Here is a 14,567-nt window from a genome sequence, read left to right as displayed (position 1 = left end):
AGTAGTTATAATTGTTATTTATTTCTGGTGGAAGATTTCTCTGGAAGAGGACCATTCTTTTTTTGGGAAGTTTAACTTCCGTCCTTCTGTTGGCGCTTGGCTGCCGGCCACCAGCGTCAGACAAAGGCTGGTTTATGCAAATGGCAAAGGAAGAGATGCTGTCACTGCTATTTTCTCTCTCTCTCTCTCTCTCTCTCTCTCTCTCTCTCTCTCTCTCTCTCTCTCTCTCTCTCTCTCTCTCTCTCTCCTTGTCTTTTTGTACCTCTCTCTATCTCCCTTGACAGCCACATTAGCGTCTGCTCGGCTCTGCTATCTTAAATAAAGGCATTTATCTCTTTTTAAACAAACAAGAAACAAAAAAATGAAATGAAATTCAAACTGGCAGCAGACACACTCGCACAATGAAGTAGTTGTGCTGGAATAAACTCATATTTGAATGTGAAGCACTCTCACGCCTGACTGTCATTCACATGTGGCAACGAGTACATTCCCTGTGCGACAATGCAACGGCAACATAGAAGCAACATGTCTTATAGAAAAGAGAAACTTTCATGTTTGAGTTTGACTTCTCTCTGCACCGTAACATTTTGTTTAAGCCTCTTCTTAAAATACTTTTTGTTTTAAATATAAAGTTACCATTTTCTCCAATGAATGAGTCCGCTTCGGTTTATCTGAGGCTCTGATGAAGTTTCTCCCTGTTCTGGGAATAAACCTGTGCCCACAGTGTCTGCTGCTGCTAAAGACACAGAGGGGAACGGTGATAATTTAGGTAGATGCAGGAGAGTGTGTGTGCTGCTGCTGATGTGGAAATCAGATTGGTCATGCTCTGGCGAGCCACACGGACACGGTTGCGGAGGACCAGCTCGCCGAGATCAGATCAGCCTCCGCTCGCCCGTTTCTCTTCAATTAGCTGCACTGTGGTTCCTGAGAGAGAGAGTGATGGAGGGGAGGGAGGTGAGGGTGGGTGGTGCAGCCGAGCATGAACACCCCTTACCCCCCCCTCCCTTCCCTACCAGCCAAACCCCCTAGCGAGTGGACCACAGGCGGTGTGTGTGTGTGTCCTGCCATATTCGGACCAGTGGTTCAAAGGCCTCTTTATTTGCGGAGTGAATTGAGTTCCATTACAAGGCCAGCTCCCGTCACTCAAAGCCTGCTCAATGGGCCGGCGAGCGATGACACACACACACACACACACACACACACACACACGCACACACACACATTACAGAGGGCAGAGGCACTGTGGAGCGCGCCCAGAGCGTCGCCACAACGACATACATGTCAACAAACAGGAAGTGACAGCGCAAAGCCCCCTGGGGTGACTGGAGGAGCGAACTCACACAAGCGCAGGCAAGCACAAACACACACACACATACAACACAATGAGTAAAGGGGGGGAATGCAATCGTAGTTGCAGGATGAAATGAAGGAATTTGAAATGTCACTCGCTAGCCAGACATACTGCTGAGCTGTGTATCTGTGTGTGTATGTGTGTGTGTGTGTGTGTGTGTGTGTGTGTGTTTGTGTGTGTGTGTCCGTTTGAACTGTTAAGACCACCTCCTCACTCCTTATGTCCATAATCCCTTAATGTGACACCAGCGCCAACACATCTGCATGTGTTTTTCTGTGCATGTGAGTGTGTCTGGTGGTCAGTTAGTTGGTCACATGACACCCACCCCCCTAATGTGTTCCTGTAAGTGTGTGTAAGCATGTCCAGTCTGAGCTCTGTTGACAAGAAGTGAGAAGGTGACATGTGACAATTGCATTCTCTGAGTTAAGATGTGGGGGTGATTGTTTGGTATTAGTACGATTGATGCTGTGTGTGTGTGTGTCTGTGTGTGTGTGTGTGTGAGAGAGATTCTTGGTCAATAATCTGCAGCTTTAGTCAGATTACCATCTTGCCTGGTCTTTGTTGTCGGAGTTAGCGGCGCTTCAGAGCAGCTTGAGCTCTATTGTTTACACGGACAACGAGGACTATTGTACGCATCTTAATGGATTCCTCTCCGGCGTTCTGTCTGTCTGACTTCCTGTCTGTCTCACCGCGCTTTCTTTCAGCTGCAGAGTGTTTTTGGACAATGTAAAAACCTCTTTATCAACTTGTTTCTTTCGTTCCTTGACTGCTGCTATTTTTAACTTCTATTTACTACATCCTGTGGTCCATCCTCTCATACTATTTGTCTTTTGTACTATGTTTTGAGTACCTAGTAGGTTTCGTTCTGGTATGTTCTGTCTCCGTATATGTTTACACTGGGAATCAGAGAGAAACGGCATTTCAATAAAGTTGACTTTGACTTTTGTCACTAATTTCATCGAAACTTATTTGTGACGGAAGTAAGTCATAAATAATATTTCTTTAAACAATCCACATAGATGGATAACTTTTACACCTTTACGCAAATAATGCGCCATTGATTGATGGTTGCAAAGATTTATTATACTGTGAATAATCCTTTTCCTTTTCTCATTATGCGTTAAAGCCGAGACGGACGCCTATCTCTTCTGCTTATTGATTTCACATCGATCCCGTGCCGCTATCACCAAATGGTATTTCCTTGCAACCCTGCGAGGTCTATACGGCCGAGAAGGAGATACCACAAACACTGACGCAATCCTAATGTCTGTAGAAAACGCTTCGCTCTGCTCTTTCTCTCTCCAAGATAAGGTTTTTCTGGAGGAATGAGTTGTTCGATTGATTTCCCGTTTACCTCCGCTCAGCTGTTCCTGCCTCTCTTTTTTTCTCCCTCTCCCCCCTCTCTAGCCCGCCTGTCCGTTGTTCCTCCATCCATCTCTCCGGTGTACATTGCGGTAATCCAGGACAATATGTTCCAACATCTGCCTCTCCATATGATGCCTGACCCGCGCCATTGACCCTGTTTATATCACAGACACACATTTTCTCCCCCTCTCGCACATCCACACTTTTCTCCTCCACTTACCTCCACCCCTCATCTGTCGTTCTCACTGTTTATCCCTTAACTGATCATCCTTCTAAATACCTCTCCGGCACCTCTGCCTTTTTCCTCTTATCGCAGATCTCGCACTGCCTCGCCAGGATAAGTGCATTTTTCTTTCCTGTTTTTTCCTAGAGCTCTGTCTGTCCTTCTCAGTCCATTTGTGTGACGTGGATGATATCAATGATATCAGGGGTCAATAGGGAGATAGATTAACATGCTCTAATGCACAATGTCACTCTCATCCCCCAGATTAAGATGCTAAATGCCAACCTTGTACACTCCAAAGCCTTGAAAACCTTCTGCGGAGGATTGTGTGTTAAGCTCCCATTGACTGTGCGAGCTACTCTGCAGATTTCTGTGGAGGATGTTTCAAACATAGAAAGAGCTTTAAATCATTGAGAGATTAATACATTTTTCTAAGAACAGCACTTAACTCAAAGCCACGCTATTGAGAGTTTCCCGCTAAGTCTTCTCTCTTTCTATAAAGACAGTTTTAATACAGTGTAATCTAAGAAAAAATCTCACTAATTTCTTCCTTTATATCGACAGTTTACCGAGGACACTTTCAAGTTAAAGACTGGAATGTGCTAAATGCTTAAGGTTTAATACTAGGATGCTTTAAAAAGTTAATTATTTAGTAAATACATTTGCTTTAGTGAAATAAACAACTGGTTTATCAACTTACAATATGGTTTGTGGATTTTGATGGTCAAATTTAATGCTTAATATTCAGAGACTTTCAAAAATATATTGACTTTAAACAACAACTTTGTATGTTTCTTTTATTTTACATCATGTCGTCAAGGTTATATCAGGTTGGATCAGTTCCACTTTCTGGTGGTAGAAAGACTAGCCTTGTACTATTGGACATGAAAAATGTTGTACTTAAAACACCTAAGACAATCAAGACCACATTGATTTACTCTGTGTTTCACTGATCTGTATGACACGGTGTACATAAGGTGTGCTCACATATACTCTGATGGTTATGTGTGTGTGTGTACCGTTTCTGAAAATCTTTTATTCTCTATCTGTGTGTGTGTGTGTGTCTCAGCTAAGTAGGTCCACTTGTGTCCTCTCGTCCAAACCACTGTGTTGCCTCGGCGACCTGCGGCCCTGGCTCACTGTCATGTCTCGTCTCGGGCAACATAAACACCCCCTTATCAAATGAGGGCGCAGAGGCGATCCCAAAGGAAATCCGTCCACATTGAGACATCTGTACTTGTGTCAGCCCGGGCAAATCCGTTTCTTTCGGACAAAGCCTTAATCTCGCAGTGTGTGTGTGTGTGTGTGTGTGTGTGTGTGTGTGTGTGTGTGTGTGTGTGTGTGTGTGTGTGTGTGTGTGTGTGTGTGTGTGTGTGTGTGTGTGTGTGTGTGTGTGTGTGTGTGTGTGTGTGTGAGCAAGCGTGGTGTGTGTGTGTGTTTTTTTCGGGAGGATTGTAAGAAAGAAATCTGCTAGTGAGATGTGTTTTTGCACTTTGTATGTCCTCTCACCCCTCCCTGCTGGTTTAAAAAAATCCAATTGCAAGGTGGACAAAGCAACTGGAGATTTTGAGTGAGTCGGAACATATGGACAGCTAGATTGGAACAGTAATACCAGCAAAGAGGACATTATTCTCGGTCAGACACCACACAGGCACACACACACACGAGTGATAATGAAACAGTGACGACAGCGGTGTCCATTCTCTGTGATACCTCCTCTATTCTCCCTGTAGTGTCTAGCATATGTGGCTGACAGGTGCAAATGTATTACACACACACTGCCTCACCTTTAACCCGTATTTTCCCATCATCCCCTATGTGAGTGTCAACAGTAAGTGAAACAGATTCAGCAGTTTCTCTCACGTGTGAGTGTGTGGTATGTTTTATGATATGCGTTTCAAAGTGACTGCCTGTACGGAGGCCGAGCCCCGACGCCAGAGGTTAATGTGTTTCAGAGGACGTCCATGCAAGCTCTTAACCCCCTGGGAGAAGGGGAACCCCAAAGCCTACGTGGATCAGAGTGGAAGTACTGTATGTGAGGTCTAGTCTGTGGGCGTTTGTCGGCGTGCGGGGGTCAGAAGGAGAGAGCGGGCGTACGAGCGATTGTCAGGAAGGTCAGGATGATGCAGAGTGATCGGCCACTTATTCTAAACATTCAGACAGAGAGGGGAGCAGACTCAGCTTGACAAGTGGGAAAACAGATGTTGACTCTCGATGTTCTTGTCTATGATTTTGTCTGAATCATCTCTTCTCTGCTTTCTTGTTCCCTTCACTTTGTGTCGCCGACCACTTTATCAAACTTAAAGAGGACACGTACAAATGGACTGGCCCTTTTGAAATGATGGCTGGACATCGTCATGTACATGCTCAGTACATCCAATATTTTGGTGTGGCTTCCTGTGTTGGCAATTATGTGCTTTTGAAGAGATAAAATGTAAACATAATTCTAATCTGCTGGGTTAAAAATTCTATTGTTGCCCCTTTGCTCTTGAAAGAGCCTGGAAATGTCTTCAGCATCCTCCACAGATGAACTCTGACAGTCAATCTGAACATGTCTGTCCCGCTCCAGCTGACTACATCAGCCCCACGTACTTCCTGTCCTGGGCCGTAGCTGAAGGCTGTAGTTACACTTGTCAGTTCTGTGTGATTTCTGAGCTCTGATCGTGGAGATCGTGTTTTCAGGAGATCGCTCCCCTGTCCACACTTTGGCGGAAAGTGACAGCTGTGTTTCCACCCCTGTGGCTGTGCTTGTGCTCCTGTGTTGCAGCAGTGTGTGGAGTGAGCACCGTCAGGGGTGAGTGGGATTTATTCCCACTTGGACCACCCAAGTGAAAAGGAAGTGATCAGTTTGTAACATTGAAAGTGCCTTTTGCTGCGTGATATGTTATCTAACCTGGAGCTGTAGGGATCCAAGGCCAGGTGTGGCAGCAGCAGCAGCAGCGGCAGCAGCCATCGTTGTGGGGATGAGCTGAAGAGGGTAGGGGTCACCTGAAGACAAGAGTATATCACATTTTAGCATTTTCACTCTTGTAATTGTAGCGCAGCAACTTTTACACACCAGTGCCCCCTTCATAAAGTCTTTTAATTTCTCCTCTCTTCCTCTCTTTTCGTATCTCCTTTTTCTCCTCTGTGAATCCCCCCCTCTCTTAACCCTCACCCATCTCGCTTCTCTCCTCCCTCTCAACCCACCTTCGCCCCCCCCCCCCCCACACCACCTGAGTCCCCCTCCGCAGCTGTTAAAGCCATCCTTTGTGTGCACTGCCGGTAGCGGCCTAATGAAAAGCCTGATTGTGTGTCCTCCTCCTTAATACCCCCTGACAAAGAGCAGCGAGGTGAGGGGATTCTGATAAAGCTGGCCCCAGCGTCGTAATTAAGAGCCGCCATCGCCGCTCTCCCGCTCCCTTTTTTCCTCTCTACTCTCAACTGTCTCTTCTTCTGCTTTGTGGGGAAAGGGCTACTTTCGGTTTTCCTCTCTTGCTGCCCCTCTCCCATTTTCTCTCTCCTCGTGTCCCTCTTGTTGTCATCTTTCTCTCTTCACAACTTACTCTGCACCACTTTCTCCTCACCCCTCTGTCGTGAATGATAAATCAAAAGGTAGACGGACAGACAGGGCAGAGGTAGAGATGACAGAAGTGCAGGGAAGGGTGCGGATTATTAGTGACCAGGTGCAGATAGGCCCTGTTGTAATTACTCACAGGGAGAGAGGGAGGAAAAGGGAGGGAGAGAAAGGTCAGGGATGAGGAGATGAGAAAAAGGAGAGGAGAGAGGAGAGGAGAAAAGTGAGGAGATGAGATGAGACAAGAGGAGAATAGAGAAAAGAGAAGGGGAGGGGAGGTCACGAGAGGAGAAAAAGGAGGAGGGGAGAAAAGAGAGAAGAGAAGAGATGAAAAAACAGGCGAGGAAATGAGAAGGAGAGGAGAGGACTAAGAGAGGACGAGGCGAGGAGAGAATACTGAACTTAATTATGGTCATATTGATAACATTTCAAATGTGTCTGCTGACAGCTCTGACTTGCATACAGACATATCCACCAATCATTACAGTACATGAGGAGTTCATCTTTTCTAACGGTCTCATGCTGAGGAAACTTCTCTCTTCAAGGAGAAGACTTGGGAATGTTCACAGGACCTGACCTCACATTTCTGACCTGGACTTTCAGTGCTGTGCTCAGCCTTTTGGCCCTGGCAGGACCCTCTATTGTGCATGTAAGCGTGTGCATGTGCACTTTGCATGAGCCAGACTCTCTTTTCGACATACTTTCCCATATAACTATTTTAAAAAAAGAAAGTGAAGCTGAGACATTCTTTTCTCCAGCATGGGAGGGGGAGGGCAGGAGGAATTTTAGAATTATTTCAGGACTGTGTATTCTAGGAGATGGGGTCTCTTCTCTTTGCAGCTCGATTGGACAAACATGATATTTATGCTCCTCCTGGGGGTCGCTGTAACAAAAGGGAGAAGGACGGAGGAAAGCAAACATGTTGCTCTTGGCTTGGGGACAGGGGGACCTCGGCGGACGGGACCTACATTTCTCACTGACAAACCAACGAAAGAGGGAGATGGATGAAGGAATTTAGATTTATTAAATAACTTAGAAGCACATTGCACTGATTTAAAACATAAAGCTCAGTTAATTCTTTAGTGTTTTAGAGGTTTAACATATTATGCATAGTCACTAAAACTTTGTCTTCGTTAACTGAGAGCTGTGCTGTGAATATTTTTCATATTTACTTTTTTGTCTATTTAACAAATAAGTAACTTCCAAATCATCCGTAAAGTCATTAATCAAAATGCAGATCTGTTTTGCACTAGTTTAGATTCCAATCTACAAAATGTAAATTATAGAAAGTCCTGGCAACAACATTGAGGTGTTATCTTTAGCTGTAACATGTTGTGTTGGAAGCTCGAACAGAACAAGTGTTACTGTTCAACAAGTGTTTCAACCAGGCAGCCACTCAGCGCAAAGAAGTCCATACTGTGCAGATAAAATCTATTCTCATCTTCAAAGCTATGAAGCGCTGTGAGAATATGTCAGAGCACAATGCTACACATGTCCTATTTAGAGCCGCGGCACCAAAAAACTACATCGCCTCGCTTTGACTTTGAAAGTTGCCAGAGAGTTTTCTCAGGGGCGGCTCAGCCTGGCGCCGCGTGCCAGTCCGGTTGGAGTTGGCCGTGGCAGTGAAAAGACAAGCCCACCACTTGACAGGGTATTTACGTGGGTAGTGGGCACGGGTGAAGATGGCACTAATTAAAATGGAGTGGACTTGTTTGGGAAGCTGTGAAACTCGAAGGGAGTGGGGGGGTGGGGGGGATAGCAGCGAGGACGCGAATGTGCACGAGCTTGCGTTTCAGTGCACGCACAAAGAACTGCGTTTTGGTTTTTTTTTCTTCGTTTGTATCCCTTTTGTGTTTCGGAAAAATCGCAAAAAACATCTCTGGCTGCCTGGAAGTTTGTGTGTGTGGGGGGGGGGGGCTGTGTTGGAATCATGTTCTGGCTGGGTCCCTTGTAAATGTGAGGAGAACCTGGGGCAGGTCACATTACCAGCCCCCCCACTATGCATTTATTCCCAGCATCCCCTGGCAAGCACCCACCCTTCTCTCTCTCTCTCTTTCTCTCTTTATCTCCCTTACTTCTTCTTTCTGTCTCTCATGGTAAACAACACATTGCCACACAGCCGGAGCTTGATCGCCCAAAAATAAATAAATATGTCCTGCATTTTCTTGTTTTATAAAGAGAGAGAGAGAGAGAGAGAGAGAGAGAGAGAGAGAGAGAGAGAGAGAGGTGGAGAGTGTAAACAGGAAGGGGTGTATTTGGACTGGTTTTTCTATTAAGAGAGAGAGAGCTGTTGTTATAGGGGCGAGCTTGTCTTTTTGGAAACAGTCTGAGTCCTTGTGTGGGAAAACGGTCACACTCTACCTTGCCTGGTTTTTCAGGAACATTTGGAAAAAAAAACACAAAAACTTCTTTGACTCCACAAGTTGCACATACTAAAAAATGTTCAAGTGCACGAGTGTTTGTGTAGCGTTAGATTGTGCGTGGTTGTTACTCACTGCAGCCAGGCTTGTAGTTGAAGCCAGGGGGCATGAGGAAGCCTTGCTGGGCTGCGGCAGCCGCCAGTGTCCTCTGGTCCGGGGGAAAGACGGGAATCATCAGCGGAGGGAGCTGGCCCTGGACCTGCTGATGAAGGTGGGAGAGGCGGGATGGAGGGCAGGGGTGGGTGTGAAAGGCAGTGAGGAAGGATGGGTGGATGGAGGAGGAGAAGAAGAAGAAGAGAAAGAAAAGGGAGGTAGAAAACATGAGCACATTTGAAATCTCTTTGAATAACCAACCATAGTAATTCACTGAATACACAAAAATGACATAAGTCTGAAAAGACACTGATAAAGTAACTCTCTCTCTCTCTCTCATAGATACTCCACCTCTTTGATTCAAAGACAAAAAACGAATCACGAGGACAGTTCACTCTCCTCTCACAACAGCTGGCCTCTTCCTTTATTTGGATGATGATGTTCTCTCCCATCTCCCCACATCAAACCACCCCCCCCCCCCCCCCATACCCCTTCCTTCTCCCCCAACAACCCAAACACACACACACACACAAACGCAATCCTGTCTGCGCGCGTCGGCAGAGAGCCATACGACTTCACAAGGTTTCCAGGATTTTAAAAAGGAGACGCAGAAAAAAGCTCCTCCGATGGGTGGCTTTGGCAGGGATGACAGGAGAGGGGGAGAGAGAGAGAGGGAGAGACGGAGAGAGAGAGGGAGACAGAAAGAGAGAAAAGTAGGAGACAGATGGTTGCACTAAACAGCGTTCTGCCAAAAACAACACACAAAGACTTGCGTGTGATGGACCGACTGACAGTTTGAAAAGGGAAGAAGACATGAAGGGATGAGGAGAGGAAGTGAGGAGGAGAGGGAGAGTGGAAAAAGGTGAGAGGAGGAGGAGGAGGAAGAGAATGGATCTTATCTCGACTGTACTGTAAAGCTGAAATGTAATGCTGGTCTGATGAAGAGACAACGGACATAGAGAGGAGGAAGGTGTTCAAGCCAAATTCTGTGCATATTTTTTTCCCATTCTCCAAAAGAAGTCAGATCAAGAATACAAATGTTTTTTCTATAAACTAGTGGGAAACATCCCATAATCAATTGAGCCTCGGCGACTCTTCAGCTCTATAGGTCAATCTTTCTTTAAATTTATTAAGTTGGATTTATCAAGATATAATGTGGTGTTACCAATTGGCACCATTTACTTTTTAATGTTTGGACATGCACTGCTGTGCCTACACTGCACTGAGATAAAATCGAATAACTAATTAAACAAATCTGTTTCATCACTACTGCTCTTCTCCTGCATAAAACTTTTTCATGCAATATTCAGGTCGTTTTAAAGACTTTTATGTTTTCAGTTCTGCGAGACATTAAGATTAAAAAACGCTATAAAAACAGGTGTTTGAAAACAGACTCTAAAAGTATTAGGAGTCCACCTGTGCTGGCTTGAGGGACAAGCTTTGTCATTTGTTCAGTGATTGTTTGCAGCCATGTTTTCAGTTTATGTCCTGATATTAAAACCTCTACTCGCATAATAATTTGTTTTTCCCCTCCTGTGCCGTAGTACAAACCAAATCTGATATTTACAAGTCGAAGTGGACAAAAATCCACTCGGATCAAAATATAAATACTTAAATTAAAGAAATTGGGTTTCTTGAGCAAATTATCTTTATGGATATAAAGGAAAAATAGCAGTGGACTTCCGTAAAGTTGGGGGTGCTTGTGTGAAACGAATAAAAAAGCCTGACCTATAGCCCTGTTCATTTCCCACAATGCCACTCATAGCAGCTCTCATTTAACACCAAAACTTTGCACAAAATGCTTCCGTTATAAATTTCTCATGTGATTTCACAGGCCGACTAACCCTTCTCATGACGATTAAACTAACTGCATGTGTTAAAATGGCAGCGTGTCCCTTGAAATCAAACCCCTGATGGGGGTCGTTAGGTCTTTGACCTGTATTCCCGGTAGCACAGCACTTTGTTCCCTCTTTACAACTCATCTCGTCTCTCCCCCTTCCTGCTCTTATTTTGCCAGGAGGCCAGAGAGGTAATGGCTGAATAGGACAATAAGCAGGTAAAAGCTGTTTGATGTGGAAAATTGATCTGGATTGATGGAAATGGCTGCAAAATGGCTCCACAATCATAAGGAATGCGGCTGTGCAACGACACAATCAGGTAATGTCTCAGTGATGTAGGCACTTGAAGTGGTTAGTGCTTGAGACAGGTAAATAGAGAGAGAGAGCTTCTGTCGCTCAGAGTGAGCATGCGGCGCTTCCAGCTTCCCCTGTCTGTGTGTGTAATACTCAAGTTTCCCTGGGTGTATGAATGCTTGTGTACTGTAAATACCTATGTGTGTATGTCTATTTGTTTCTGTGTGTATGTGTCTCCTCCTCCCCCTCCCCCTGGTCCTGTGTGTCGGCACGCGGCAGCCGGCAGCACTGTAATCAAACTATCACAGCGCAGAGGGAATAGCGCTCTCTTCAAGCGGCTCCTGTTTCCCCCCTTACACCAAAAACAATAATTACCCCACCATTTTGGTTAACCATAAACCGCCGAGCCGCCTGCGCCGCGCGATCAGAAGGGAGAGGCGTTCCAGCGCAAACCTCGGACAGGACCCCCGCGGGGACGAATCACAGACAGAACATTTCCACTTTGCCTTTCAGGCCTAATTGGACATATGCTGGAGTGGAGCTGGCTAGCAATACTGTATGTACCGTAGGGAGGAGAAGGAGGAGGGAGAGGAGAGGAGAGGAGAGGAGAGGAAAGAAGTAGAGGAGGATGAGTCCGTGGCAGCTGTTATACCTACATACTGTGCATAGACACAGTGGCCAACATAGTGTATGACGCCTGAGTGTGTGTGTGTGCACATGGCTTAGCGTTCTTTCTTTGCAGATGAAAATATCATAAAAGATCCTTTAATAGCATCCAAATCTCCTCCTGTCTATCTCTGCTTCTCTCTGTCTCATAACAAAAAGCCGACACACAATGGGAAGACATTTATCAGCCTACAGAGCTGTGGCACAAAACTCATAAGTCTCAACAATGGAATTAGACGATCCAGCAAAAGAGAAAAAAAAGGAACAAAATGGCCCAAAAGAATAAAAGAAAAAACAGAATTTAACGACAGAGAGAGACGGAAGGATGGTGTATGGAGGATTCAATCCCTCCCATATGTTGTTGTTATAATAGTTGAGTTAGATATGAGTGTAACAGCTGCTGAGCTGATGAGCAGCACCGCTACCCTAGCATGCTTACTGGCACACACACACACACACACGCATGCATGCATGCATGCACACTGACCTGTAAAGTGCAACACACACATAAATGAGGCAGAAAACATGGGTCAGAACAAGTTGAGCTTAACAATGAGAAACAAGGGACTCATCTAAAACTGTGTATGTGTGTGTGTGTGTGTGTGTGTGTGTGTGCTTGTGTAGGGGTGAGAGGTTGGGGACAGAGAGGGTTTTGTCTACTTGCCACTGGAATGGACCCATCTCCCTGACCATGGCCCCCAGTGCATTCCTTCTTATTTACATTCCTTTGCCATCTACAAAATGACTTAATCTGATATTTATCCTTTTACTGGATATACAATAATGCAATACCTTTAAGTTGATTATGAGCTCTGTATGTTAGCCTCGGGACCACAGATCATAATGTAAACTTTAAAGCGAGACAAGGAGAGAGAGCTCTCCCAAATCAGAGAATGAGAATCAGAGGCAAGGAAACGGATTGACAGAAGAAGAGGAAAAAAAGTCTGCACGAGAACTTAAGGATGAAAGAAACAGAGAGCGGAAGAGGAAGAGCGAGGCCACATCTATCAGACAATCTCCAGATCCCACATAAAGGAAAAGGCACATCTCAAACACCAGGCACTTTGGGGAATATTGCACTCCTCCGCTTCTCTTTCACATCAGGCCCAAAGCGAACATGAAAACCTACAACACACACAGACAAAACATCACACTGCTACGACTGTGGGCTGCTGACGTGGAGAAGAAGGGGCTCCACGTTTTATCTGCGCACCCCTCCTCCACGCCCAGAAGAGAAACCTGAAACAAACAAAACTCGTCTGAAAAAAAATTCCTCTAATCAGCGATAACGGAGCTCAAAAAAAGGGAAAAAAAATCGCAGAATGCAGAGAGCATCATATACAAAAACGAAAGAGTGTGAAACTTTTTCCTGAAAACTTTCACGGGGGCAAAGACGACGGAAAGAAAGTCACGTCGACGTCTCACCCAGGCGAGAGAGATCTTCTCAGGAAACACACGGTTTAGAGGGCCACCAGAACGAACGAGAGAGGGAGAAGGAGTCAGAGAAGGAGAGACGGTGAGGGGAGCAAGAACTGGATAATTGGCAGCGAGTCGAGGCTGCGTTCACCACGCGCCAGGCGGCACAGCTTGAACTTAAAGCGCCGCTGCGGCATAATGAAGATGTGGCCGCTAATTAACATATGGGGTGCGAAACAGGTTGGTTGGCACGCGGCGCGCTAAAAACTCCAAGGTAAAGTTATTATTGGGGAGTAATTAGCTCTATGAAGTTAATGCGCCGAACAATAGCTGCCAGCGCCGCACAATATGGCTCGCATCTGAGCGCGCAAAATAGCCCCCGCTTAAGTGCGAGTCCCACAGCTAAAATCTGTTGGCGACCATATGCTCCGGCAATTAATGCAAGACCTGGATGACCTATCGCTGAAGAGGGGACGTGTGAGCGATAGAACCAATAATTAATTTGGAGAGAGAGAGGGAGTGAGAGAGAAAGAGAGAAGGAGCCGGCTTTTAATATTTGTCCATTAAGTTGCTGTGGAGGGGGGCTATTAGAGGCCAGCCTGCTGTGAGTGTAAGGGCAACGGTTCGTGTCACAATGGCACCGCAGTGGCTAGGACACACACACACACACACACACACAGGTACGTCTGTGTGTGTGTACATTAGACAGAAATCATGTGAGTGAGGGTAGGTCTCAGTGGGAATGGCTGGTTGGTCCTGGTCCAGCTTACGTGTGTGTCTGTGTGTGTGCCTGCACATTGACACATACAGTTCGTAAGTAAAACACAAATTACACTGGTTGCGGTGTAATGGGAGTGATTAAACAATTACACAGGCAATTGGGTTAGCCGCTCCTATGCACAGAGTACAGAGGTGCTGGTGTTGTGTTGTGTGTATGCAGTCTACTGTATGTGTGTGTGTGTGTGTGTGGAAGTGAATGAAAGGCAGGCTATTTTATATAGTCTCTGCTTTTCTTTTCCTTTTCCTTTGCCCCAGAATGAAAAATACTCGGCACGGACACAGGCTGTGCTTGTGACTGCTACAGGTATCACACACTGAGAGGTGTGTGTGTCTTTGTGATTGAGTTACCAATCTAGATTAGCCCTAATAGGGAGCTTGTTAGCCGCTATCGCCAGCATGTCTGGCCTCTCTTCAACCAGTCAAAGCGTCAGGTGGCTTCACTCATTTCCTCATTCTTCCTCCCGTTCTCTTCTTCTCTGTCTGCTCTGCCGACTCCCACTTACAGCAACGTCGGAGCTCGATGAGATTAAAGACAGCACACGGGGGTTCGACAACAGAGTAAGAC

General features: G+C 45.7%; 1 protein-coding gene across 1 annotated transcript in view; it reads right to left on the bottom strand.

Annotated features, from left to right (window-relative positions):
• The window catches only part of sox5 (SRY-box transcription factor 5), an 86,006-nt gene that overhangs the window by 18,523 nt on the left and 52,916 nt on the right, over positions 1-14,567 (bottom strand). The window contains exons 7-8 of the mRNA XM_053414951.1: positions 8,991-9,117; positions 5,833-5,927 (exon numbers count right to left, since the gene is read on the bottom strand). Of these exons, the coding sequence (XP_053270926.1) occupies positions 5,833-5,927; positions 8,991-9,117 (222 nt within the window). The remainder of the gene's footprint in view (positions 1-5,832; positions 5,928-8,990; positions 9,118-14,567) is intronic.

The sequence above is a fragment of the Pleuronectes platessa genome, chromosome 22, assembly GCF_947347685.1.
Source record: "Pleuronectes platessa chromosome 22, fPlePla1.1, whole genome shotgun sequence".
Taxonomy (NCBI): Eukaryota; Metazoa; Chordata; class Actinopteri; order Pleuronectiformes; family Pleuronectidae; genus Pleuronectes; species Pleuronectes platessa.
Note: the sequence above shows the minus strand (reverse complement) of the source record. Positions and strands in the feature narration are given on the sequence as shown.